The sequence below is a fragment of the Athene noctua genome, chromosome 2 (assembly GCF_965140245.1).
Source record: "Athene noctua chromosome 2, bAthNoc1.hap1.1, whole genome shotgun sequence".
NCBI lineage: Eukaryota > Metazoa > Chordata > Aves > Strigiformes > Strigidae > Athene > Athene noctua.
In genome coordinates this window covers 66,281,622-66,306,522 of record NC_134038.1, presented here as the reverse complement: position 1 = coordinate 66,306,522, position 24,901 = coordinate 66,281,622, and the positions used below count along the sequence as shown (strand labels likewise).

Here is a 24,901-nt window from a genome sequence, read left to right as displayed (position 1 = left end):
CTCTTGTTATTTAAAAGAATGAAAAGCCTTACTTGGATTTCATGTTGTTAAAGTTTTTGCCTAATGCCAAGTGTCTTATCGATCGGTTTTTACTAAGCCAGACTACAAGGGTTGACAGGTCAGATTCTAGGCCTGTAAAGAATCAGATTAGATTAAGAATTAAAACACATTTTCAAAAAAGACCCAGACAGGGTCCAATTATTAATGCTATGTTCATTCAAGTAACTTTATCAGCATACTAATTTCCAAGAGCTCTAGAAAAAATTCCACTCTTCTATTTTTAAATATTCTTCTCTTTTTTGCTTCTGCTTTTCTGTAAGAATGTTTTCTAAAATGACCCCTTAAATCTCCATCCTAATCAGTCATTGAAGGCACCTTTCAAAAACACAGAAGAAAAATGTATTCCCTTATCTGTAGTCCAACCACCTAAGGGTAGTTCCTAGCATTGTCAGGCGGTTTAAAGTTCCTTTGAGGATTCTGGGACCATGCTAATTGCTATTTAGTCTTAGTAGAACTGTGTACCAACAAGGACTCAAAGCCTTCAAGTGTAAAAAGGCTATAACATAAAAAGGCTATGAATAAAATGACCTGAAAAATAAGCCAATTTATTCTACTCCCGAGTAAGAAAAATAACTTGCTGTAGTACTGAATTCCCAAACTAGTGGTGTATTTGAAGAGTGCACTAGTTAGATTACAATGATTTATAATCCCCATCTGCAGGATAATTCAGATGTCAAGTATCTATTCTTATTTGTAACAATCAATCTGTTTACATAATTGGGCTGAGTCTGTAGCTCCCAAAGCTTTCCACTTGCCAATCCATCCCACTTTTCTTGGGCATTCAACTGTACTGTGAATATCTTTATGAAATACTTCTACATTTAGTTGTTGGAAGGGCAAACACAGCAGCTGAATTCTTCCATAATCTACATCTACAATCTGAGTTTGCAAAATGAGAAGTCAGCCAGTCTTCCCAGATAGGATGCAGAGTCTCCAAAGCAGGAGTAGTCCAAGACTTTCCCAAAGACTGAAAAAGCCTTCTTTGACCTGAAGCTGGTTGACCATTTGCCCTAAATTTCCCTCTCTTGCTTCTTCAGTATTATGACCTCAGCTTCATTCTGTATCTGATCTTTCCCTTTCTTCTTTCTCCACACTTTCATTTCTCATTTAGCTTCTCATCCTCTTATACTTAAACCCACTTTCATCTAGACCTAATATGATGTTTGCTGCCATCCGTTTATTCTGCTGTTTTACAAACAACATAAACTTCTGAGGATACAGTTAGTCTATAAACATTTCTTATATACTTTATAGCAATAAGAGTTCTTGGTCTGAGACATTTCCATAACCAATATGGCCAATAATCATAAAACAAGAATGACCATCCTTGATATTACACTGTGAGCTGAAAGAAAAAGCATTTCTCAGATTCTGGACTTGCATGACCCTCCATCCCTGTTCTGTGTACTTACCATTGTCTGAAATATCTAGGCTGGTGATATTGTGTATTTCTGCTATGCATCCTTCCAAGACTTGTGCACCTCCCGATCTTAACTAGAGACAAAACATGATCCATTTTTGCAAACTAGTTATGGTTTCAAGATCACACAGAAAACGGTGGTAGGAGCTTTGTGAATACAGAACGTACTACCAGCGGCAAAAACAACAGCAGAAGTTACACGCATCAGTATGACAGCCTACACACACATTCCTACTATTCTCATCCTTCCCTCTCACTATTTGCATATAAATGAGGAAAGGGACTCTTTCCTTTCTCTTAAAATTACTGCTCAGCAGTTAAATCAGGGAAAGACTTAAATGGTGCTGACACAATGAATGCTTTAGCACTTGTGCCAGGTAGTGACTGCAGGACCTTGGTGCAGGTTCCCTATATGAAAGGGCCAGGACATTTCCAACATCAGTGAGAAAGAAAATAAACTTGGCCCAGACTATAAATGTGTAACACTGTCACCCTTGAATTCCACTCCAGTCAAGGCTTATAGTGAGTATCTTCTTTTAGCTCTTAACACAATGCTAGGGTGCCCAGATCAAAGATGAGTATCGAATTTAAAAAAACAAAAAACCACAAAACACCAGAAACCCCCCACCAAAAAACCCAACCCCCCCCAATGAAATTATATTTACCTGTCACTGAAAGGAAAATATAACACAATTGTAAAATGGCCATAAAAGACCGTAAACAAGAAAAATCAATAATTTTCCTTACTCTTAATTTAAAAATAGGCATAAAAGAGAAAAGCAGCAATAATAACAAAAATACCTAGCTGGAAAGTATCAATTATTATATTATTAATCTGACATACTAAATTAATATAAAATAATTGTCAGGATTTAATGAAAAAACAATGAAATGGACTAGGGGAAAACATCAACATTAAGAATCAAAGTTATTAAAACTTACACATTTACTGAGGTTACTGAATTAAACAACTTTTCTTTTTCTCCAAAGAAGCAAAAGCATTTTCTTATTTCTTGCAACTATGTAAACTATATAACGTGCATTTATGAACTTCTCCCCCCAAAAAATTACACAAAAGAGGGGAAAAGTTCTACAAAAATTCTGGGTTTGCACTTTCTGTTTTCACTTTCCTGGCTTCAAAAATAACATATCTTTTTAATATGTGAAATAGCTTTTTTACCTCCTGTGCATAAAAAATTAATAATATTTTACTTAGTCAACCTACCTGGCTAAATATCCTGAATCAACCTACTGATATTTCTGTGAATAGTCTCTTTTATTAATGCTATAATTAAGGAACAACAAATGCCTTCAGAAGTATTTTTCAATAAAGACTTGATTTGGCACTTTTTAGAAAGTTTGAGATATGTGATTGTTTAACAAGCAGCTCAACAACTTGGCCTGAGCATTTAAAGAACAGTGGTGGTCAAAGACAACATCTAAATCATGTCACACCTGGAAGTGTTAAGAGATACAGAACATAAGGCACCTTTCCTCTTCTGCATAAAACAAACCCTACCTATCCCTTCACTATGCTCTCAAGAAGTGGTCAGATTAAAGTCTCTATTTGGGCCAGAAGTGGTGCAATTTTTACTCAACTTTATTATTGTAAGAGCATTTGTAGTATTTGCTGTATGAATGCCAAAATCATTGAGTTTTTCTCTGTGCTGCTCTCTCAGCGTGGCCCATCACAAGACAATCATTTTACACAGTGTCACATCTATTATTGCAGAATCTATGGAACTGGCAGATTATATGCAGTCTTGGATTGGATGTTGTTATGGTAAAAGTTATATACACTAAAATTATACTCACAATAGAATCCAAATGCTTATGCTATATATACTTTGAAGATTGAAGTGGAGCAGCTTTCAATCTTGTACCAACAACTCTATATTCAAAATCTCAAATATACAAACATTTCATGTGCACAAATAGTGGTATCTATTTAATCTGAGGGTGATAATAACTTGACTTTTAGGATCAAAATTTATTGTAACTTACAATTATATATATCTATATATTTAAAAGCAGAGATTAATTGAAGGGATATTCAATGTGGACTGTGATACTGAAAAAAATAATTCCATTTGCAACATCTCTTATATGACATACTTCTGAGACTACAAATACAATCTCTTATTCAGAAAATGAAGAACAACCCTTCAACAATTAAAAATGCCAAGCATGTTCAAAGCTATGAGGTACCAATATGGGAAGGGCAAACAAAGCTGCTTATGGATTTAACAATTACGGTAAAGCATGGAGGGTACTTACACAGTGACCAAGCTAAGGGAAGCAGAAGGGAAAAGAGTGAAATACATCAGTGCTGAGCAGGTAGAAATAAAAATGTAATTTTCATTGTAAAAATAATAAAAAAACAAGCAAGCAATATAAAAATTATCAAGCTTTGAGTTAATATACCAGAAAATTATGGGAGCAAAAGAAAAGTGGTGGGAGAGGGAAGGAACAAAAAGCTTTATCCTTCCATAGTTGAGTACAGCTTGTCTGATGTAGGAAAGAGGACGGCAAAGCTGACACATCAGCCTTCTAGCGTCCAAACAGCAAGTGCTTGCAGGAACTGGGAGGAGTGCAGGTCACTGTCTCTGAGCTTCCCTCAGCTCTTATCTGGGTGCCGATTACCCTGCCCAGCTCAGAGGGTCAGGGAGCATTGAAGCAGGACCCTGCAGTGCTGGACCTATGGAGACTACTCTTAGCTCCCAGCACATTAACTTCCCTGCTGGTGGAAGCATAACTACTTCTTTCCAAAGCACATGAGAATGGATAAAGCTCAGTGATGTGAAAAAACGTTAAGGGAAGGATCTAAGGAAGTGTTGTCAGTTTGGAGGGACCAGCTATGGGAATGCAACGCAAGTTGGGCAGGCTTCCTTCCTTTCTATCATGATAGTCAGCCATGACCACATGTGCTTTGGTGTCCAATAAAGCCAATTGTCCCTCAAAGGGCTCCTCCATATCCCATTCTGGGAGTTATTTAATGAAAGGATAATGTTTTTCACTCTGTCAGCACTCACTGATTTACATGCTAATTTACACTCTCATTACTTATGTTTGTATTTATTGATTTATTCTTTTAAGGTTACGATTACAGGACTTATTTTTGTTACTTTAATTACTCCTCCCTTTTCCTTCCTCCCTCTGAAAGAAAAATTATCATCTGTCTGATCCTTCTACTCAGAAGTATGTGTACTTGACTTGAAAGATTTTTCTATTTGGAATTTACATGTAGTGCTCTTCAAAGTAATACCATTTTTTAAAAAAGTATAAAATATCAAAACAAACTATGAAATGCATTCAAAATTATTTGTTTTTTACTTCATAAGGAAATCTGTGCACCTGCCAAAAGCAATTGACCACGAGCCTAAGGCAAGGATTACTGCATCTCAACATGTTCATCAAATTGCATGTTTTCTACTTAAAGGGAATCTACTGCATTTGAAAGGCACTTCCAGAACACTTAATACTCAGGTCATAGGAGTTGGAAACATCTGCCTAGGAAGTGCAAGGCTTCCTCTGCAGCTTGAAAAGGAAAAGGTGGCCACTCAGTTAGAGAAGGCCTGAGCCTAAACTGCTTCATGTGGTTTTTGGCAAGAGTCCACGCGGTTCTCTGCCTCACTGGCTCCCCAGAGTCGTGGCTGATCTTTTGTCATAAACTGTAACCGTGCAGGTATCATCCTGCAAAAGTATGGACACTCCTGAGAAACAAAGTGCACAGCAAAGCACGAAGAAGCAAGAGGGAACAAGACAAAGTAAATCAAGCGGTCATAATCGTTTTTATTTATTATTGAGCTATTTAAAGTAATTTGCACAGTGCCTCTTATGTTAATGGTATGCAACTGTTACCAAAAGTTCCCTATTGGACTGAATTGATTAGGAAAACAGAATTTCTCCCAGGGTTAAATAGCAAATCTGCAGAAGAGGAAGCATGTCTTGGGTTTTAAAGGAAGAAAATCCAACCATAGACATGCCTTCAGGGCATCCAGCTTCCCATTCAAATTTCGGCACCTTGAAAAGTCCTGCTGCAGGGTCCTGCTTAATCACAGCACCAGAGAGCAGAAACTGCCAAGCAGAAGCCGCCAAGCAGCAAACAGCCCACTGGCTCAGTATCTAGAACAGCTATGCTTCAAGGTGAGTTTTGCCAATCAGGTGCCGCAGGTGCTTTGAACCACTGTGCTCATTATTTAGGATGCTCTAACACACAGCAGCTGATTTTTATCATAACTGCTTCTCTGAGTTCTACCTTTCCCACAACTTTTGACTACAGAGAAAAAATAACTCGCCCAGTGGATTTCACAGAAACTCTAATTCCACGTCATAGCATCTTTTGAACACATCCTGATAAATATGCCTTACCTCACAGCTACTGAGATCTAAAGACACCTCCTTCAGATTGTGATTGCAAGCCAGGCCTAATAAAAGCGCTCTGAAAAAGATCAATTTTAGAACCATTTTTTTTTTAAAAAAAAGGCAACTTTACATCATCTTCTAAGTGATCACAGGTTAATACACCTATAATGCAAAGAACTGTTTCAAAACAAAACCACCCCAGCTGAGCAGTTATTTTTTAAATGGCAATGGTAGCTCAAACCTGCCACACTTGGAACACTCCAGCAGCTTGAAAAACTGCAGGAATGCAAGGCTAATAAAGAAATGGTAAAGCTAACACTACATCAACATTTATATAATAACATTCATCAGAGATAAATTTTTTTCAACATTTGTTTCAAAGAGCATCAGATGATGATAAAGAGTGTTCTTTGTACAACTGCACTAATTCTCTGATTTTCCACGAATTCAGGAAAAAAGTAGAGTTTTAATATATGCAAGGTGCAGTGCAGCCAGCCATTTTAGCCAGGCACAGTACCTGTAACACTCAAATGCTGGATAGTGTTCAAGTATCACACAATTCTCCACTTCTGCAAACCAATAAATATTTACAGATTTCAAAATTATATTCCCAGATAATGGTATCCTTTGACTTTAGGCAGACAAGTGTAACAATGACTGATTATGATTTTCATAAATCAACCTTTAAAGCCTTACAGAAGTTTGTTTTCACATATAAAAGTTAGTGTTAATATCACATTTCTATTAATACTGTCAAATCAGAAAGCACAACAGTATGTGTCTTAGAGAAGGCACAAACACAATCCTCATATATCTTCTATTATCTTCAGAATAGATGCTGCTTTGAATGAGTAATTGAACAGAGAAACAGAAGGATTTCCTTCCCAAACTTCATTTCAGCCAAAAGCAAGCTAATAGAATCCAAACTACTGATGCATGGAGATAAAAAACAATCTATTTTGCTGAACCATGTGCACTTGCTATGCAAGTAGTGAGTAAAAGCCATATTTAATATGTGTGCACCCTGGGAAGGTTTTTCATTTAAACCTATTTATATCTGCCCTGCAGGTATAAATGTTAATCAGATCTTCACTGTTAACAAAGGAAAATATCTTGTGCTTATTTACTTCTTAAGCTATTAATACACAGACTTTGAAATAAACGTGAAAACTCTGCAACAGTTTTAAAAAATTTTTAGATGATCCTTGTCTATATTTCTTTCCCAAAGATGCTTTTATTTGAAGTTAGTCTGGTTGATAATTTTGCAAAGAACTTCCTAAACATTTTGAGGTAACATAAACACAGCACAACTATTTAAAAATGCAGATTAAAAAAGAGGCACAGAGCTGCTTCAAATGTACTCTCTTCACAGGACGAAAAAAGGTGGGTTTTTTCCTCTAAACTCTTCCCTATAAACTCATCCTAAGAAAATCTCATTGTTTCTCAATGCTTCATCATGAAAAATCACCAGCATTCAAAGGCAGTGAAGGAAGACATATTATAATTATACTTAGCCACTATGTTTAAATCACACACATGGCAATACATGGAAAGGTCTTGTCAACTGTGCTAGATGCAGAATGCAAGAATTGGCCTTGTAATTAACATTTGCATGAGAAGCATATCAAAAACCTGTCTTGTTATAGCACTGAGACATCAAAATACAACTTTTGGCAATGTCTGTAAATGAACAAAAATGCCAACATACACTTAAACAAGGAAAAGAGAGTATAAACTGCTTCACTCGGTTAAAAGAAGGGGGGGAAAAAAAGTGAACTCTGATGGAACATTAACTGTATTAACTATGTACAAAAACTAAAAGCACCCTTTCCCCACCCACTATGTGGCATCTTCACAGTACAGCTTCATCAGCAAACCTCTTCCTTGAAAGGCTTGACTTGTACTAACATCTGTCACTGTAAGAGCAAGTTCATCTCCTTCACTGACTGCACTGATGAACCAGTATCTTTAAACTTACTGAGTTAGCATACATGGTTAAACATACCACAACTGTTGATCTAAAGGATGTTGATAATAAAGCAATCAATTAACAACTAATCAGGGGAATTTGGGAGTCAGGGTGTCAGGTATCTTCATCTATATTTTTTCTGTAGGCAGGCTTGATTTTGAATCACACATCCAACTCAGTGACCTCTGGTTCATTACAAAAAAAAGGAACTTCTCGTTTGTCACAGAGCAGTTCCAAGTCTCACACTGTCAAAAGGTTTTTGACATGCACTGACGAAAGATGCCAGAGAAGTACTGCTATTATACACTATGTCATTTTTAATTTCCTTCTAGAAATTTTCCCTCCTGTGCTATTGCAATCTTGGCAATGACAAATAAGATTGTCTGAAAAAAGGTGTTTCCATCTTCTTGTCTTTAACAAATCCCATGATCCTGATTGTTCTGTAGAAGTTTTGTAATTTCTTGCAGTTAAGACCAAAATGCTAAGTAGCTGCTGCAGGATACAGCACATCCTCAGTCCTTTCAACACCACATTAACTTCCACAGGACGCTTCTGAAGTGTATTAGCCAAGCTAAACAGGATTTGAAAGGGAAAGCAAGGTGTACTGCAGATCATAGTTCTCTGTACTGTTGTGAAATACACTCAGCTCAGACTGAAGAAAAAACTCAGGTCCAAGAAAAAACACATCAGGGAAACTACCAAAAAATATTAAGAGCTCTGTTACCTCCTAGTCAGAGGTGAACACTGCCATCAGAACAAAACAAAAGAAGCCCATGCCAAAATGCCAGCCAGTTGAGAGTGGCATAGACACTCTTGAGACCATTTGTGTCCAGCTGGACTTTGGACAGATGCTCCTTTCTGAGCTGTTGTGATGGCAAAAGAGGTTTCTGCTCTCAGCTCATCTTATGCTACCCACCACTGCCTCTTTACTTCCACCACCACCAATCATGCAAGTAACTCCCTCTAACCCAATTCAGTCAAATTGAGCCAGATTAGTTTAAACATTATCAACAGTGTACGTTTTTGCTAATGGAGATAATTTTTGGCTGAAAAGGATGAGAAAAATCTCATTTGCTGCACTGCTAGCAGATCAAGGGGTCACAACTATTTGGGATAAATTAATACAATAACATCTTCCGTGAGCATAGACAATTGTAGAACACTCACCTGCCAAGACCCCTCACAGCCCCAGAGGTACTCAACATGCCAAGAGGAGCTCAATATGACCCTTAGCGTTTGGGGCTTCTCACCTTTCCTAATCTGTGTAGATATATTCAATGTCTCACAGCATTCTTTTTTTTCCTGTAGCACTGATAAGATTGTCTTCTGTATTAGTCACATACATCCTCCGTCCATCTTGCTTCATTAAACATAGCTCCCTGCTGCCCTCCACCACAGAATCAATAGCCGTAAATTAATCAGAATCAACCAATGTGTTTCTCAGTATCTACTTTCTGTTTGAAAACATATCAGTACCAGACCTTTCTAATCCTAGCAAAGTCTGCAAGACATCAACCAAGAGCATCACACAGAACAGCGTGAAAGATCAGAACTAAAATGACAGGTTCCTGCAGTTGGATATTGATTTCAGTTCAGTGCATCTTACTTAAGCATCATATTGTACTGTCCTGTCCAATGTCAAATTGCATTAAGAAAAAATATCCCAGAACAATGTACACTACCCTTTCCTGTGTGGCACTTGTCACTTTTCTCTTCCTTAGCTTCCCCTAGATTGTACCAGAAGCTTTCCATCTAGTACTCACTAACTACTCTTTATATCTTACATCTCTGATTTTGCCATCAACTCCCATTTCATTAGCCACTCCTTTGCTGAGTGTTACTGCCCACCTCACTTCCCTGTTCTCCCTCAGGAGGCAGGTTCCCAGCCACACAAGGATACATATATACATACCCAAACCCATACCCGTTCTGTGTCCAGATTAGGATTTTGTAGTGTGTTCCCCAAAACGGTTAGTGAACCTGTCTAGGTGTCTACTACAGATAGGGTTATGAATGTTTTAATGCATGTTAGCTAGCAAGTTGACACTCTGGAAAGAGCCCTTTTTTAGTGTAGCCCAATAAACACAAGGATTCTGCTGGAATCACAGAATGACCTATCTAGATTATACCTATTTAACTAGACCTACCTTGACTTTAAAACACATCTTTAAATTCTATGTCTGTAAAGTTCTACACAGTTCAAAACTGCACACGTCACAGGAAAGGTGACACAGTGCTTCACAATTTCCCTCAGCCCACATTAGCCTGTGAGAAGTTTCTCTCCAGTACCCAATCCATACCGCCAGAACCTGTTAGCCACAGGATGGGTGACACACAGCAGGGAGACACATTACATTTAGCAATCCTAGCAGTTGCTGCCATCATCTCTCCCCGCAAAAGAAGGGCATAGCTCTATGCAATAGGTCTCTCTTCCCAAGCGCTGCAACAGGTTTGCTTTTGTAACGGCTGTTGCAACACCATAGCCTCAAAGGAATAACACTCACCCAAATACATAATCCCATTTTACTGTGAAGTAAACAGTCTTGTTCAGAAGCCAAAAGTAAGAAATCTATCACAAAAGAATGTTGATGGAAGCTGAACAGCTGTGACATTCCCACAGAACAAAATGTAATTAATAGTCTCAACTGTGAAATGTAAACAACATTTCTTGAAAGTGTGATCATTATGAAATTCACTCTTGCAACATCAATAATGTATACAATAGGGAAAAAAAGGCTAAATCCTTTCCCCTTCATTTCTTATATGAGGCACTCGCATAGTAACAACGCAAACTAGGTTTTAGGAAATAGGAGAAAATGAAATTAAATTCTTACTTTAGAGGCTCAGGAGGGAGTTTAGTTCCCGAAAGATTAATCTGCATCAAAGCAAGTGAGCTGCTGAAGAACTGTTTGAAGGAGGGAGGAACTTCTTTTCCTTTCCTGTAAGTAAACAAATTCATTAAGAAGTAGCATCTAGACATTCCTCCTTCCAATAGTGAATGCAAGCCATCAGAATTGTAATGATCTTTTACATGTTTAATTTGCTCTACTTTCAGCAGCTCTAATCAGTGGCTCTCAATTAGCTTAGAAATATAATGTCATCAAAATGTTGATTCAACAAACAATCCTCAGCATTGCACTGCTGCACAGAAGACATCACTATCTAGCTTCTGTTTGGTGAACTACAAAGAATGATCTTTTAGGTCTGGTTAATAGTGAACATACTTACATCTTATGAGTAGAAGATCACACAGGACATTAAAAAAATCTTTGACGTCACCTTTTCACCACTAGAAATAATTACCCAATACTGAAGTATCTTACCCCCAATTAGATATCATCTCTGATATGAACCCAAGACACTGATTTGAAGAAAATAGAAGGTAATATTAATATTTCCTACAATGCAAGTATTCTACAAAGTCAGGGTTCAGTCTATAAGACTTTCAAAGGGACTTCCTCACAGAAAAGGGCAAAAAAAGAAAAAAGCATTTGTAACCGTCATCAAATCATGAAAAACACAAACTTTAAAAAACTAATTTAAAGAGGAGTCAAGTCAGTCAGACTTCAAAGCCTGATGTTATGCCTCATAGAGACAAAAGACACAAGACTTTCTGGTGCATCAGTATCACAAAAAATGTATTAGACAAGGCAGCTTAATTTACAGCCATCTAGCAAATATAGAAAAGGGAAAGAAAATATTTTGCTCATAATAAATAATACCTATTTCATAGAGCACTGTGACTTCTAAGTCTTTTATAAAGTCTTAGATTTCTTCTTAAAAAGAAAGGTGCAACTTGAGAGCAAGAGATTATAAAACCAAATATTGCAGGATTTGAGAGTAATGACATTTAAACTGTACCTGTGAGAAAAAAGAGTCCTGGAGAGGCTAAGGACAGCTAAATGCTGAAGACATCCACGAAGGAGGGCTCCACACACCTAGTTTAAAACAAAAAAGATTGATTTTATTTTATATTAACCCAGAGAAGTACCTAGTGATAGAAGGTGAGGAACATTTTCTTGTTATCTGAATTGCCAGAAAATACATCTTTACCATATCTAGCGCACACTCCGTGTTGGATAAATCCAGATGAACAAGGGCATTTGGTTGGGCCAAAAAATTGTACAGGCTCTACAATTAATGGAAAAAAAAAATACCCATGTTAATTTTGATGTTATGACACCAATCACTGGAATGCTACTTCTCATTACATTTTAGGCTTTTATTATAAAATTGCACTACAAGACTTGTGTCTGGAACTTCACCTAATCAATACAACCTGGTTTACTTTTGAAGGCTATCATATTTTAAAATAACTGGGGGAAAAAATGTTGCTCAGACTACATCTACCAAACATTACTCTTAATGCATAGGTCTTGAGCTATCTTGCAAATCACTTTCACATCAAATGATAATTAATTTAGTTAGAAATACCTTGGAATGGCACTCAAGACTGCAGTAACATTTCAGAAAGGCTAATTGGTTTGTAAATGTAAGCCAGCCCCTTTAAGCATGAGGGAAGCAACTAATTTGTATTGAAGCCCACGGTTATTTCTTAATGCCAACAGTGCATTAAAAGGTTTAAGGGAGAATACAAAACAGGTAACACGATTTTAATATTGATGGTTTCAGTACTGCATAGGATATGTCATGTAAATGTTAGTGTATGTAAAACTTCTTACTATACAGTTTTATTTTCGTCTTTTTTTAGTCTCGGAGAACAACACATAAAGATAAAAGGATGACCTAATTCACAGAAACATGGAATGCTCAGCTCCACATGAAATTCAGCCAAACAGAGAACATTCAACATTTCTAAAATAGATCCATCTTTCTAAAAATTAGGTCATTTAGTCCCTATATCTACAGTGCAAGAAAGGTCAATGCTTTAAAAATCCCTGTGCTTTCCTAGGGTTTATTTTAATGGCTAAATAACAGGATTTCCTTACTCCTGTTCCACAGATTAAGAGATCTCGGTATTAATACTCTCTTTAAACCATCTCTCTCTCTCTGACAGGGCAAGAAAAGCCCTACTTTTTGTATTTATGTCCCTTAAAATATTGTAGGTAGACATCAGACTTCTTTAAGCATTGCCTATCAAAGTTGTACATTTCATTTTACTTTTTGTTTTTCAATTATTTGCTATGTTATTCTACCTTAAAAAGTAATTCACTGTGTGTCTTTATTTACATTTAACTATTTGTTTGCTACCTTTTAAATCCTCTTGTCCCACTGATAGTTTCACCTCCTGTGTCTAAAAAGACTGGTTCTTTGAATACGTTGAGGAAACAAACTAGTAAGATTCGTGAAAAAGTCAGAGACATGTCTGACTGCACTATAAGTGATAAGACTGGCCAACACTAGTGTTGCGTATTTCAGATGCTCAGTACTTAAAGAATTCAAGGCCTGACACTTACATGCACCCAACTTTTGATGTGAGAGAGAAATACGGATGTAGCAGTCAAAAAGTAAATACGTACAAATTGAGAACTAGGTGGATTTTGTTATGGAGAAAATAGAGCTGCACACCTCAATGTCAACTGATAACCTGAACAAAGGAATTTTTAAAATAATTACATTCTTCAAAGAATCACGAGCTTCAACAACATATGTCAAGGAGGTGCACAGATTTATTTATAGAAACAAAAATACTGAAAACCAAAAATTTAAGTCTTTCCAAGTCAAAAGAAATAATTTGTTTCCAACCTTCCAATGAAAAATCACTAAAAAGACTGTGTTTTTTAAATTGTGTTTTGTTTCCGACAGAACTCAGGGAGCATGGTATGTCCACTGAAACAAGTGTCACACTTGCAGTTTTCTCATTTATCAGTAGAAGTTAAGAACTAAAAGCATGAACTAAAATTATGTGTATTTATTTAGTAGTGTGGGGAAACTTAATTCTCTGACTATATACTGAGGAGTGGAGACCAAAATGTTATTTTCTCTCCCTACTAGAACTGTACTGAAATAAAGGCAAAAAAGGATCTAAACAAAATGGCTTTCTCTTTCTCTTAACAATTAATTAAAACATCTATTCATTAACTCCCAAATGAGAGGAAAGTGCTTACTGAGAGATCATCACCACGGAGTGCGTTCCCTGAGAGGTCAAGATAGATGAGTGTGTTAGCAATCAGTGAGTTGGCACTCAGCGACTGGGAAAGGCTATTCACCCCTGCCAAAAAAAGGTGTCAGTACTCAAATTAGTCAACTCTAGACAAAACTGGTCCAGACCCTGCAAGTGCACAACTTCAGTGAACACAGACATACGCAAATGTTTAATGACATCCTGTTATCACTGTACTGAGGCAGAGGAATACAGATCATCAAGCAGATACGAGACCTTCCCTGCCACAGCATGCCCGGTTTTGCCTGAACCACACTCCATCAGTTCCCCTGATGGAATCACAGTATGTTAGAAGTCCTAAATCCAGGGAATGAATTCTTTTGCCAAGCCTATGGCGGCTTTAACAGTGCAATCCTATTTCGAAACAGGTTTTTTAAACAGATTTTACTCCATAATGTTAAGTCAGTGTCTTCCTGCAAACAACATTATTTAGATAAAAGTATTTGTGGAAGTAGATGAAAATATCTGTGAAAGACCAAGTACATTAACAATTTTAATTGCCAGAACTTCAAAAGCCACTGACAAGACCTGGAAATTATAAATGTTTCTCTGAGCCTATTTGCCTGCAATTTCAGAAAAATAGTTAATTAAAATATCAAGAGACACATAAAGATGCTCAGTTCCTAATCAGAACAAATACATATTTTTTCACATTAAAATTAAAAAGCTCACACTGGGAACAAACCAGTCAGAGCTTTCTTCCTCCAAAATTCTTCAGCTTCTCCAAATACAAATTAGGAGATAGCTAATTCTAACTCCTTCAGATCTAACTTTCATCTGAGGGCTCTGCAGCTTATCACCAAGATCTGTCTTTATTGTAGATGGCTATTGCTGCCTTTCAGGCACTACATGCATGTATTTCTTACAGACAAAGATCACTGTGTCCTTTAGTAGATGCAGTATGGTTTTTTTGTAAGTGCCTGGTCAAAGCTATGAAGCAGGCAGGTGTTTTGATCTACTACATAATACTGGGCAATTTCTGAAAGCTACTGACCAGTGAAAATGGACTGGCATTCAATGGATGGAAGACATCCATTCTTCACTTAAAAACTATTACTAGATGGATTTACCAGCAAAGATGTGGAGGAAGCAGCTATCAAGCCACTGGAGACCAAAATACCTCAAGTCAGTGCTTTAGTTTTACAAGCTTCCAAATATTAATGATGTCTCCTATGTTAGTAATATGGCTCTTGGTTTCAGGAAGTTTTTTGATACTGAAAAGCATCAAAGCACAGTGACATCTTTGCCAATTTTCAAAACTTTTCCCTTCAGTGTAATTTTTCTTTTAACATTGCATTGTTGAATCCACACCCTGTCTATAGAGGTAAGCTGCAAATTAATACTTTTTGAAACTCTGAAAGATCTAAAAGCTCTATTTAACCTCTAGAGCTTGTAACTCCAGATGCATGTTAGCGAGTCTTCTCAACAACATTTATAAGCAAACACAACAAGTAGAAATGAATGTAATGTATTGTCAACAGTTTAGCATATATTACCAAGAATCAATTCTGGGAATTCAGAACCAGTGTTTAAGTTTGCGAGAAAAGAGGAGCTATCAAATAATCCATAATGTTACTGTTTGTTTCATGTTTAAAATGGGCCAATTGCTCAAAATCAGCCACATCAGTGAAGGCAAACAATATGAATGAGGGGATCTTTTTAATTAGCCTTTGGCTCGGGCTCAGAAAAGCAAGCCCTATCTTTGAATGAGTACACTAGAATTTTCCATTTAACCAGAATCTTCAAGTCAATAAATTTCTGTTTGAACTTAACCTACCTCATGCTATACTCTAACAGTAATCTCATTTGCAGACAATCTTTTATGCTCTTTTACTGTTCTCAGGAGGCTCAGAGTGCTAATAGCTCTTGGGAACTTTGAGATACAATATACAAAGAAAGATCAGCTCAGATGTTACCACCTGAACTTCACTTCTCAATCTTAGAAACTTATCTTGAATAGAAAGTGCTTTTTAAATAAGGTCAAAACCAGTGAGGGATTGTACAGATTTTCTGAAACTGAAAAGCTCAAAAATAAAAAAGAAGAAAAAGATAGGCTGGGGGGGGGAAGGGGGGGGAAACATGCACCTTAAGAGTCTACTGAATCCAAGATACACACAGAAAATATTACAAGTTCAAAAATAGCCTCCCAAGTTAAAACCAATTCAGTACTGTCTTCTTAAGCTAAAGGAAAACTGGCTAAGACAGACAGTCTTGCAGACAACCAAAGAGGTGAAGCCAGGTTTCTTCAGGTCCAGCAGGTTGTAAGAATTCGAATTTTAAGACATCACATGTACTTTTTTTAAGGAACACTGAGGAGCTGCCATGGGACAATATTCATAGTCATACTCTCTGGAGAATACGTAGTTATTGCAATGCAGTCTGGACAAGGATTCACATGAGGTCAGTATTAGACATACTGGAAAATATTTTCAGATTTTGTTTAAAGATTGCTTTCAAAAAAGTGTGTTAAAAGCCTTCTGAATTCTTTTCATAATCTCGGAATTCATTTTTACTGACAAGAGTTTTTGATGAATTCCATCAAGCTGGCATTTATTCCTTACAAAGATGGAAACACAGCTAGAGTGTTCTCTTGAGTTAATGATCACAAGCACTTGCTGAAATCATTCAAATCACATGAAGAAAAGCACAAGATAAATGAACATACCAAAACTGCACGAATTTCTGTCAAATTGTACATGTAAGGTTAGTCAAGATTTTCGATCAATTGCTTGTTACCAAAAATGGAGTTAGAAGTGGAAAAAACAACCCCAGAGTTTAATGAAATCTTTTTAATGGTTCTATAAATTCAGTTTAGGGTTTACTATTTACTTAAGCATAATAAGAGCTACAGACACTCGTGAAAAACCCAACAAAAAACCATTCTCCCCACCCATATTCCCCCAGGTCAATCCTTAAAGCTTAGGAAAACACAGAATCTGCACTTCACAGAGCAATAATTAAAAGGATAAAAGAGTACAGCTCCTATCTGTCATCAACTAATGTCCTTCACAGACTTTAAGTCACTCATCTTTTCCAGGTCATCAACATTTGAGAAAAAGCTGCAATAATGTCAGTACATTTTTTCTATTTTTAACACTCATGTTCTATCCAGGAGACCCTGGATTTGTACAATCTGTTTAAGAGGTCACTGCATCTATTATTTGTAAAATAGCAATGCAAAAAATCCTGAAAGTGTCGTACTTGTGTTTCAGTAGTGTTATTGCTTTTAAAATATGCATTTAAAATATACATACTTTTCAATTATTATATCAGATCTGAAAATTTTAAATTATAATACAAAGAGGTCTTAACTCAGAGCAAACCACTTTATAGTCATTGCCACAGTGCTTGGTTTCATGAAATAACTGCATGCAAAACATTTGGGAAGTTCCCTACACATTTTTGCTTCAGACACCTTTTACAACCATATATGAAGTGTATCATTTATGCTAATCCTAAATTCAATCTTTCTTTACAATACAGGTTTAAGCTCAAATCTTACAGAAGTGAGTAAGAGTTTTTCAAAGGGCTGAAGGGGACACCGAAACCTGGCCGCGGTTCAGCAACTAAGGACTGCAAAAAACAGCTGTGCTGTTGAGAACAGACATGTAAATAATTTATAGAATTAATTACTTTATAATCTGGTAACAAAAGGTATTATTAGGATGGAAGTCTGAAACTTTCAGAACAGAAAGAGAAGAATACTTATAAAACTTACCTTTAGGTGACAAGGAGGTTTTAGATAAGTTTAAATGTTTCAGTCCCTTTGGAAGTTTGGCAAACTGGATGCTCAAAGATGACACACCTGTTGGGGGAGCAAAGAGAAAAAGGACATTTTCAGGTTAACTGTGTGATCTCAGGTTTTCCCAGCAATCACACCAGGGGCAAACCGCCCTGGTGGAACTACAGGAGGAACTGCACTCAATGGTGAGGGTGGACCCAAAATGACTCCGTCTTTTTATGATCATAAATCTTTGAAATTACTGTAGTAGTCAAGATCCCCTTCTTTGCTAACCACTGAACAGATAGGGAATTTTGTTGTTAACTATCAGTAGGCCACATTTAATTAGCTTAAAAAACGTATGATACACACATAGTTTTGAGAAGGGGTCAAAGGAAAGATATGACACATGTCAAAAGGTGAGCACTTGGAAAATCTGGAAGCTTTATGGTTCAGCCAAAAAAAACCCCAACATTAGAAAAAAAAAAAAACAACCACAAACTAAAATCCAACAATGGTACCTCACGTGAAACTTCAAATTATTTTTACTTTCTTTTAAGAGGAAGGGCTGTCAAGGCAAAAGAGACACCCACATTAGCTAATACTGCCCTCTTTTTCTGAAGTAAACCCTAAGAGCTTGAAACCTCCACCGAGTCATAATGGTCATTTAATTCCCTTACAGCAGCCTGCAGGTTACCAGCCAGGACACAGGCTTGGAAACAACCACTTGCAATCCCGAACAATAAAAACCCATTGAGACGCTGACACAGACTGGACTACCTCAGCACAAATCCAAAACAGAGGAGGAAGGAAAAAAAAAAAAAAAAAAAAAAAGCAGCACTCTCCATTAAAGCCCTTTCTCAGTGTTTCCAAGTTCCACACTCCATAAATTTAATCCCCCCATTTAAGCAAAAGATTGAATTTTGATTAAGAGGGCACAACCTAAATAACAATGGAACCAATCCATGAAAAATTTATTAGAGGAATAAATCAACACAGAAACTCCAGTCTTAACCTGAGGTATGAAATACAGTCCTCTACAGGAACTCACTCGGAGAGAAAAAGGCAAAGGGGGTTAGCTGATTCAACATACAATAAATGAAAAAGCTGATACACTTCTGCAAGTGTGAAACAGACCACTAGTATGTCACATACATATGTTTACTCCACTTTGATTATGTTTTACCTCACTGATAATGAAAGAACAGCTACCTTGCAGATATTGTAGGGGTTTTTTTTAATGCTGTCTGTAAAAGCACGTTCAGTATGCTGGGGATAGATGCAATGTCTGTGCAGCTCAAAACAGCATATTGTATTTTATTTATACTGCCAAAATATTACACCCATGACACCTTGACATTGTTTATTGCATAGCACAGTGGTAACTGGATATCTTCATCAGCTTCAAGCAAGAATGAATCAAGTCATGTTAACAGGATTTCCTTTACTATTTTTAACAAAATTTTTTTATCTCCTCTGAAGTAGGAGGCTCAATCTATCTTAAGCTGGCCTCAGAATTTATATTCTGTAGCTGACTGTCCACATTTGTTAAACTGGTTTAGTCACAACATATACTTTCAAAATCAAGGTAGAGTTATGCTGGGAAAAGATGAGGAAAAAAGAGTACAATCAGAATCATTAAGGATATCACAAATGTATTTTTTGCTGTGAAGCATTTTGAATAAGACATGCAGCAAATAATTTTAGCACTCCATCTTTGTCTTTAGTTAATGATCTTTAGACCACTTATCACTCTAGCCAAGCTTAACAACTTTAACATTCTACCAGCACTGGGGGTTAAGGACCCACCCAGTTATAAAATACAGGAAACAGGTACAGAAAAGTGCTTTTGGCCCCTGAACACTCTTTAAGCCACTATTTTTGCTAACTTCGTAACAAAGATGAGAGCTCTAATGGCAGAAGTAGAGTTAAACCACAGCCAGGGACACAGTTGAATTTGAATATCTGTAGGCTTCAATACGTTTGTTTTTCATTATTTTTAACAAAATATGAGATTGTATTTTGATCCTAGTAGAGCCAAAAGCAAAACTCTTCATTGTTTTAGCACGGCTAGATTTTAAAACCAAGATTGATAATAAACTTTCCAGGTGTTAGTCTCACAAATATTGACAGTACCATAAAGGGAAGTCAATCACAGATTAAGAGACTGGTCTCAGTGTAAATCACTTTATATAAACACTGCTTTGTATTTGAACTGAAGCTAGGTTCTATGTCTTAAATTAAACTAAACATACTTCCCATGTTACTGGAATACAGACATTAATGTAATTATATGATGTCTTCAGTTATTGGTAGTCAATAATATACTATAGCTTAGGGTCTTTCTTTGTTCAAACAAGGCACAATGGTATGTTCTTCCCCATAATTCACACAACTCTGTGTTATTTCCCTTCTAACTGCAAAATAATCTGGTTGAACTTCCTGCTCCTGCAGGTGATTTTTCAAGATTTTCCAAAATCGGTATGTTTACATGAATATTCATTATGCCAGCTTTTTACTTGTGAAATGTTTGCTGTCCCTTCCATTTAATGCAGTCAAATCTACCTTGTACTCAGTGAATATCAGATCACATAACACACAGATCTTTCTTAAACTGAAAAGCTGCAGTATTTGCACACTGCAATTATAGTTAATTTCTTTTTAATTCTGTAATTAAAAGGTCAAATCTTAATTGCATGTGATGAGAGACTGAGATAATGAAAAAGCCCTACTATTTTTTCTAAGCTGTAGTTTCTGCATTTCATTTGTATCTTGTATGTGGATACTGCAAAATAGTTTGAATCTACATGTTTGTTGCAAATAAAGTACCCACACTGACATGCTTTAAAAAAAACCCCAAAAAACCAAAAAACCAAAAAAAAACCAACCACCTCTACACTGTAGAATATCTATCAAATGTTTGGTCATTTGTCTTGCTTTCAAGATAAAAATGAGTTCCTTTAAAAAAACCCCATTCATATTACACAATATAATTACATTTCTTCAAAAACAGAATCAACAATGTAACAGCCTTTTTTCTGGCTTACAACAGAAATTTTTGTACAACGCAGTCAGGTCTATGGCACACTATAATAATAATAATGTTCTTCAGCAAAACACTGGCTTTCACATGATAAGGATTCTTAAGGAGGTTAAGTTCTAACCAGCATGCAAGAGGTAATCAGAGAATTATGCAATTCATGTGAACAATTTTAAATAAAAAACCACTCTGAACACATTAAAAACAAAAATATTTTCATACTTGTTTCTAGTCAAAAGGAAGAGGCATATAAAAGAGGAAAGGATAAAAATGCTTTCCATCTTTTTTTCCTCACTGAATCAGCAAGAAAGGAGACACACTTACAAAACTCTGTGTTAACAACATTCTGAGTCAATCAGGTTGTAATCAAAACGAACAGTTTTTCCATATTGAATCATGACAGCAAAGAGACTGGAAAATTTCCCCAAAACAAATCAAATAAAACAAGAAAAGGTTCACTGTATAAAATTCTTAGTTTTCTTCTGTCCCAACAGAAACACAAGACAGTCTGATCCCAGAGCGCTGTGTGCCTGGAATGCATTAAGTGAAGCAAATGGAAATCTCACATGGGCAGCACTGAAGGGTCAACTTCAGACTGAAAGAATGTAACCTTATTTTAAAAATAAATGCCTCTCGGGTGAAAAGACAGTAGACAAGGGAGGGGAATGACTTGATATGTACTGAAATCATGCCTAGCGGTGCCTAGTCTGAGAAAGGCTGAGCTGTTCAGCTTGATTTTCTATCTTGTGAAGCCAACAGCACTTTGTTCCATAAGGATGCTAGTTATGCCAGTATTGCTGAACATCGCCAAGTACTGGCAATGCAATGGACTAGCACAAAGCTGAAAAAATAAATAGTTTCAGTACTGAAAATAAATATGGAATTACGGCTGAAATAAAAACACAAAAGCATCAGGAAAATATAATTCAAGCAACAAAGTTTCCTCATGCTTTATCTTTCAACTGATTACATTGCCTTTAAATGTGCACATCACTTTATTTACTCTCTAGTCCTAAACAGTCACTGTGTTCTATCTTCCTTTAAAAGAAACCTCTATGAAAATATAATGAAATCTAATTAAATCCATGGTTGGTTGAAGACATTTAAATATTTCTCAACAAGCTAATGGATATGTATAAATCAAAAAAGAATAGCGATTCTCAGTCATTTGTGAACAACAGATACAAAAGCACTACATACAGAACAATAACCTATTATTCAGACAAATCTGAATGGAGCAGCAGTAACCCTCCTATTACATTTGTAGAAAGAGAAAAATACAAATGTTACAGTACCTCTGTCTTCAAGTGGATTGCTAGCAAGGTTGATCGTATGGAGTCCTGAGTTGGGATTATGGGCTAGGGCACTGGCTAGTTTCTGTGCAAAATCTCTGCAAGAAAAGAAAAGAGAGGGAGAAAGAATCCTGTTATCTCCTCTGTCAACAGCACATTCATAAGTTTAAAAGCATCAAGGGATTACTAGCCAGAAGTGGCCTATCCTACCCCAGAGAAGTAACCGATTCTTCACAGTTCTAAACAATGCCTATCTGGCTAATTTGCTATCTTCCAAAGCAGGTTATTTTATTATATGTGATCTGAGAGACTGAAGGGCACTCAATCAAAGCTCAAACTGCTCTTTATAAAGATCTGAAGATATAAAATAGGAGTTACATAGAATAACTGAAAACTCGAGCACACCTTTTATCTCCTCCATGCCACGCATGTGTGGGATACATACATCAACTGCCTCCTTCGTTCTCAAGCCAACCCTCCCCCCCCCTCAATTGCAGCAGCCCTCCCCCAACAGTCACTCAAACAGATGGGCTTTGCAGCATATCCAGAAGGTCAAAAAACAAGGAGCATTTCTGGCCTTGTAAAAGAGCAGGAATAGTGCTCTCAAAGAACAGCAGCATGCTGATGAACTGCTCTTTGCTTGCTTTCTTTTACAGTGAGAAGCATCAAAGTACCTAACCGGCTGACCACAGCCCTCGCAATGTGCCCCAACAATGGTATATCAGTTCTATAATGCTCACAACAGCCAGGCCAGATAGCACAGAGAGCTCTGAACTAACTTTAACCAACTATGGTAGGTAGCTGTAGTAGCATGACCTACCTCTGTTCCATGTCCACTTAAGAGGCAAGGGAACGCTGCCCCATCTGACAGCGCTTTGCTGCAGCTGTACTTAACCACCACCCACAGCACTAAAATCAAAGCTATCAGGTTTTCCTACACAACCACACTGTCAAGACTCTGGTAGAAACATGTTCCTTGCATTAAGTCAAAAGGCTGTTGGCTGTTATCAGCTCTAAGACAAATCCTCAAACCTGTCCCTGTACCTATGGGGAAGCTTTCATGTATAAAGGGACTAGCCCTACTTGTGTGCTTTTGTTAAACTGAGACAACAGTTTCAATGTTCTTACTTCACCTAAGTTAGACACTGAGGTAGAAATCAAAAATATGCCTTGAGTTTTCTTCTCTCTCTGCCCTGAAGTACATTATCTTAACTCCTGCAGGCCAGCGGTGGAGAATCATCAGCTACATTGCTAGAAGAGTGATAATTAATACTGCCCTCTTTCCTCGGGACAGATCCTGCCTACCATAAATCTAGTAGATCAGTCTGTGTGCTGAGAACTGCAGTGGAGGTAGCATTCTCTTCCAGTATCTAGAACAGAGTGGAGACTGGACAGCAATAGCCTCAATAGCTTTTAAGTTATCTGTTGTTGCAAGGAGTGCAGAGATGTTCCAGGTAAGTTTAGTTTCCCTCTAAAACCCCACGTCCTTAAACAGACTCCCAGTGCTAGAACAGGTTCCAGCACTGCAAGAGCATGACAATGGGCTGCCTTTAGGAAAAGCTTATTCTTTTCCTAAAGTACAAGCAGCATGTGAATACAAATACTCAACAAAAAGAAATTCTGGGCTTGAATCTCTGCCACATGACAGGCCTCGGGGTATCCTGCTTTGTTACCAGCTGCTGCTGCAGAAGACTACATATCTCCTGTAGGCACTCAGTTACATTTGCCAACACTCTGTGGATACCCTCCAGCATTTCAAATAGCACTGGATGCCTGTGCTTAGGCAACTGAAACAAGCTCCTTATGTCCAGCCAAGAAAAATTAGGTTTTGAGCTAAAAAACAAACAAAAATGGCGAGTTCTTCATGGGAAGTTGGCGAGTTCTTCATGGGGAGTTTCCTCCTCTTCCTTAATCCCTAACAGATTCTTGTCATTAAAGTATTCTACCTACACCTCCAGGCTCATTTATGAACTCTGCTCCAGCTTTTGCTAGCAATACAGGCAGGATTACCAGAATTTCTTGGACAACTGGGTGTGTGTGTGAACTACTTAGCAAAGGCACAGTAAATCAACTGTCACCAGAAAGCACTGGATTACCTAGGTAGGGTGCATGGGGCTCCAAGGCCCATTTTGGAAAACACTAATACAATTTCCCCACTCCCTGTGCAGCCTCTACCATAAACAGAGGCGCCTGGGCTCTGCTCACTAGGCAACACCCCTTCTCCTCCTTTATCCACTCTTTGCTTCAAGTTCTAAAATGTATTACTTCTTTTGGATACACACTTCACAAACAGAGCATGCAATATAAGCTTGACACTTTCTACAAAGCATCAAACTTACTCTGTATGCATTGCACAGCCATGCTTGCCTGAACTGTGGACATTTAGGCTTGGAGATAAAGCCCAAAAAAGACTCAATTTAATTATACATATGGCAGAGTAAGGATATTTCACCAAGGGTAAGAACACCACAGATCTGGAAATCTCAGACAAACAAAACAATTCCTCAGGATCTGTCTAGACAACATTCCTGTAACAGAGAAAAAGAGAACGTGCATAGGAGGAACTAACACTATTAGGTCTAAGGACATTCAGAGCCCATCCAGCAGGGGAAGATGAGGCGCAAGGTCACTGTCAAGAGCCCTTCGGGTACCAGCATCAGGCACCCCTGTTGTTCTCCCTCTGTCATAGCTGGCCATTCCCTTTGGAACAGGGCTGCAGAGGATGGTGTGGGAGGTGATAGGGACATTCTGCCTGCCAGCTTTCAGAGAGCACATAAGCACAATAAATAGATCATTTTCACTAGCTCCTGCAAACAGGCCTTTGCAGACTGAAGAATCCATCTTGCAGTTTCACGGAAATGAATATTCTGGTTATCACATATTGCTCCATTCCTCTAAAACACTTCAGGG

The 24,901-nt window shown here is 37.4% G+C and overlaps 1 protein-coding gene across 6 annotated transcripts in view; it reads right to left on the bottom strand.

Annotated features, from left to right (window-relative positions):
- Window positions 1-24,901, bottom strand: part of CARMIL1 (capping protein regulator and myosin 1 linker 1) — a 194,543-nt gene that overhangs the window by 71,569 nt on the left and 98,073 nt on the right. For all 6 annotated transcript variants that reach the window (XM_074899339.1, XM_074899338.1, XM_074899334.1 and 3 more), the window contains exons 11-19: window positions 21,995-22,089; window positions 17,657-17,743; window positions 13,883-13,986; window positions 11,868-11,945; window positions 11,676-11,752; window positions 10,649-10,753; window positions 5,852-5,921; window positions 1,473-1,554; window positions 33-132 (exon numbers count right to left, since the gene is read on the bottom strand). In XM_074899339.1, coding sequence (XP_074755440.1) covers window positions 33-132; window positions 1,473-1,554; window positions 5,852-5,921; window positions 10,649-10,753; window positions 11,676-11,752; window positions 11,868-11,945; window positions 13,883-13,986; window positions 17,657-17,743; window positions 21,995-22,089 — 798 coding nt within the window. The remainder of the gene's footprint in view (window positions 1-32; window positions 133-1,472; window positions 1,555-5,851; window positions 5,922-10,648; window positions 10,754-11,675; window positions 11,753-11,867; window positions 11,946-13,882; window positions 13,987-17,656; window positions 17,744-21,994; window positions 22,090-24,901) is intronic.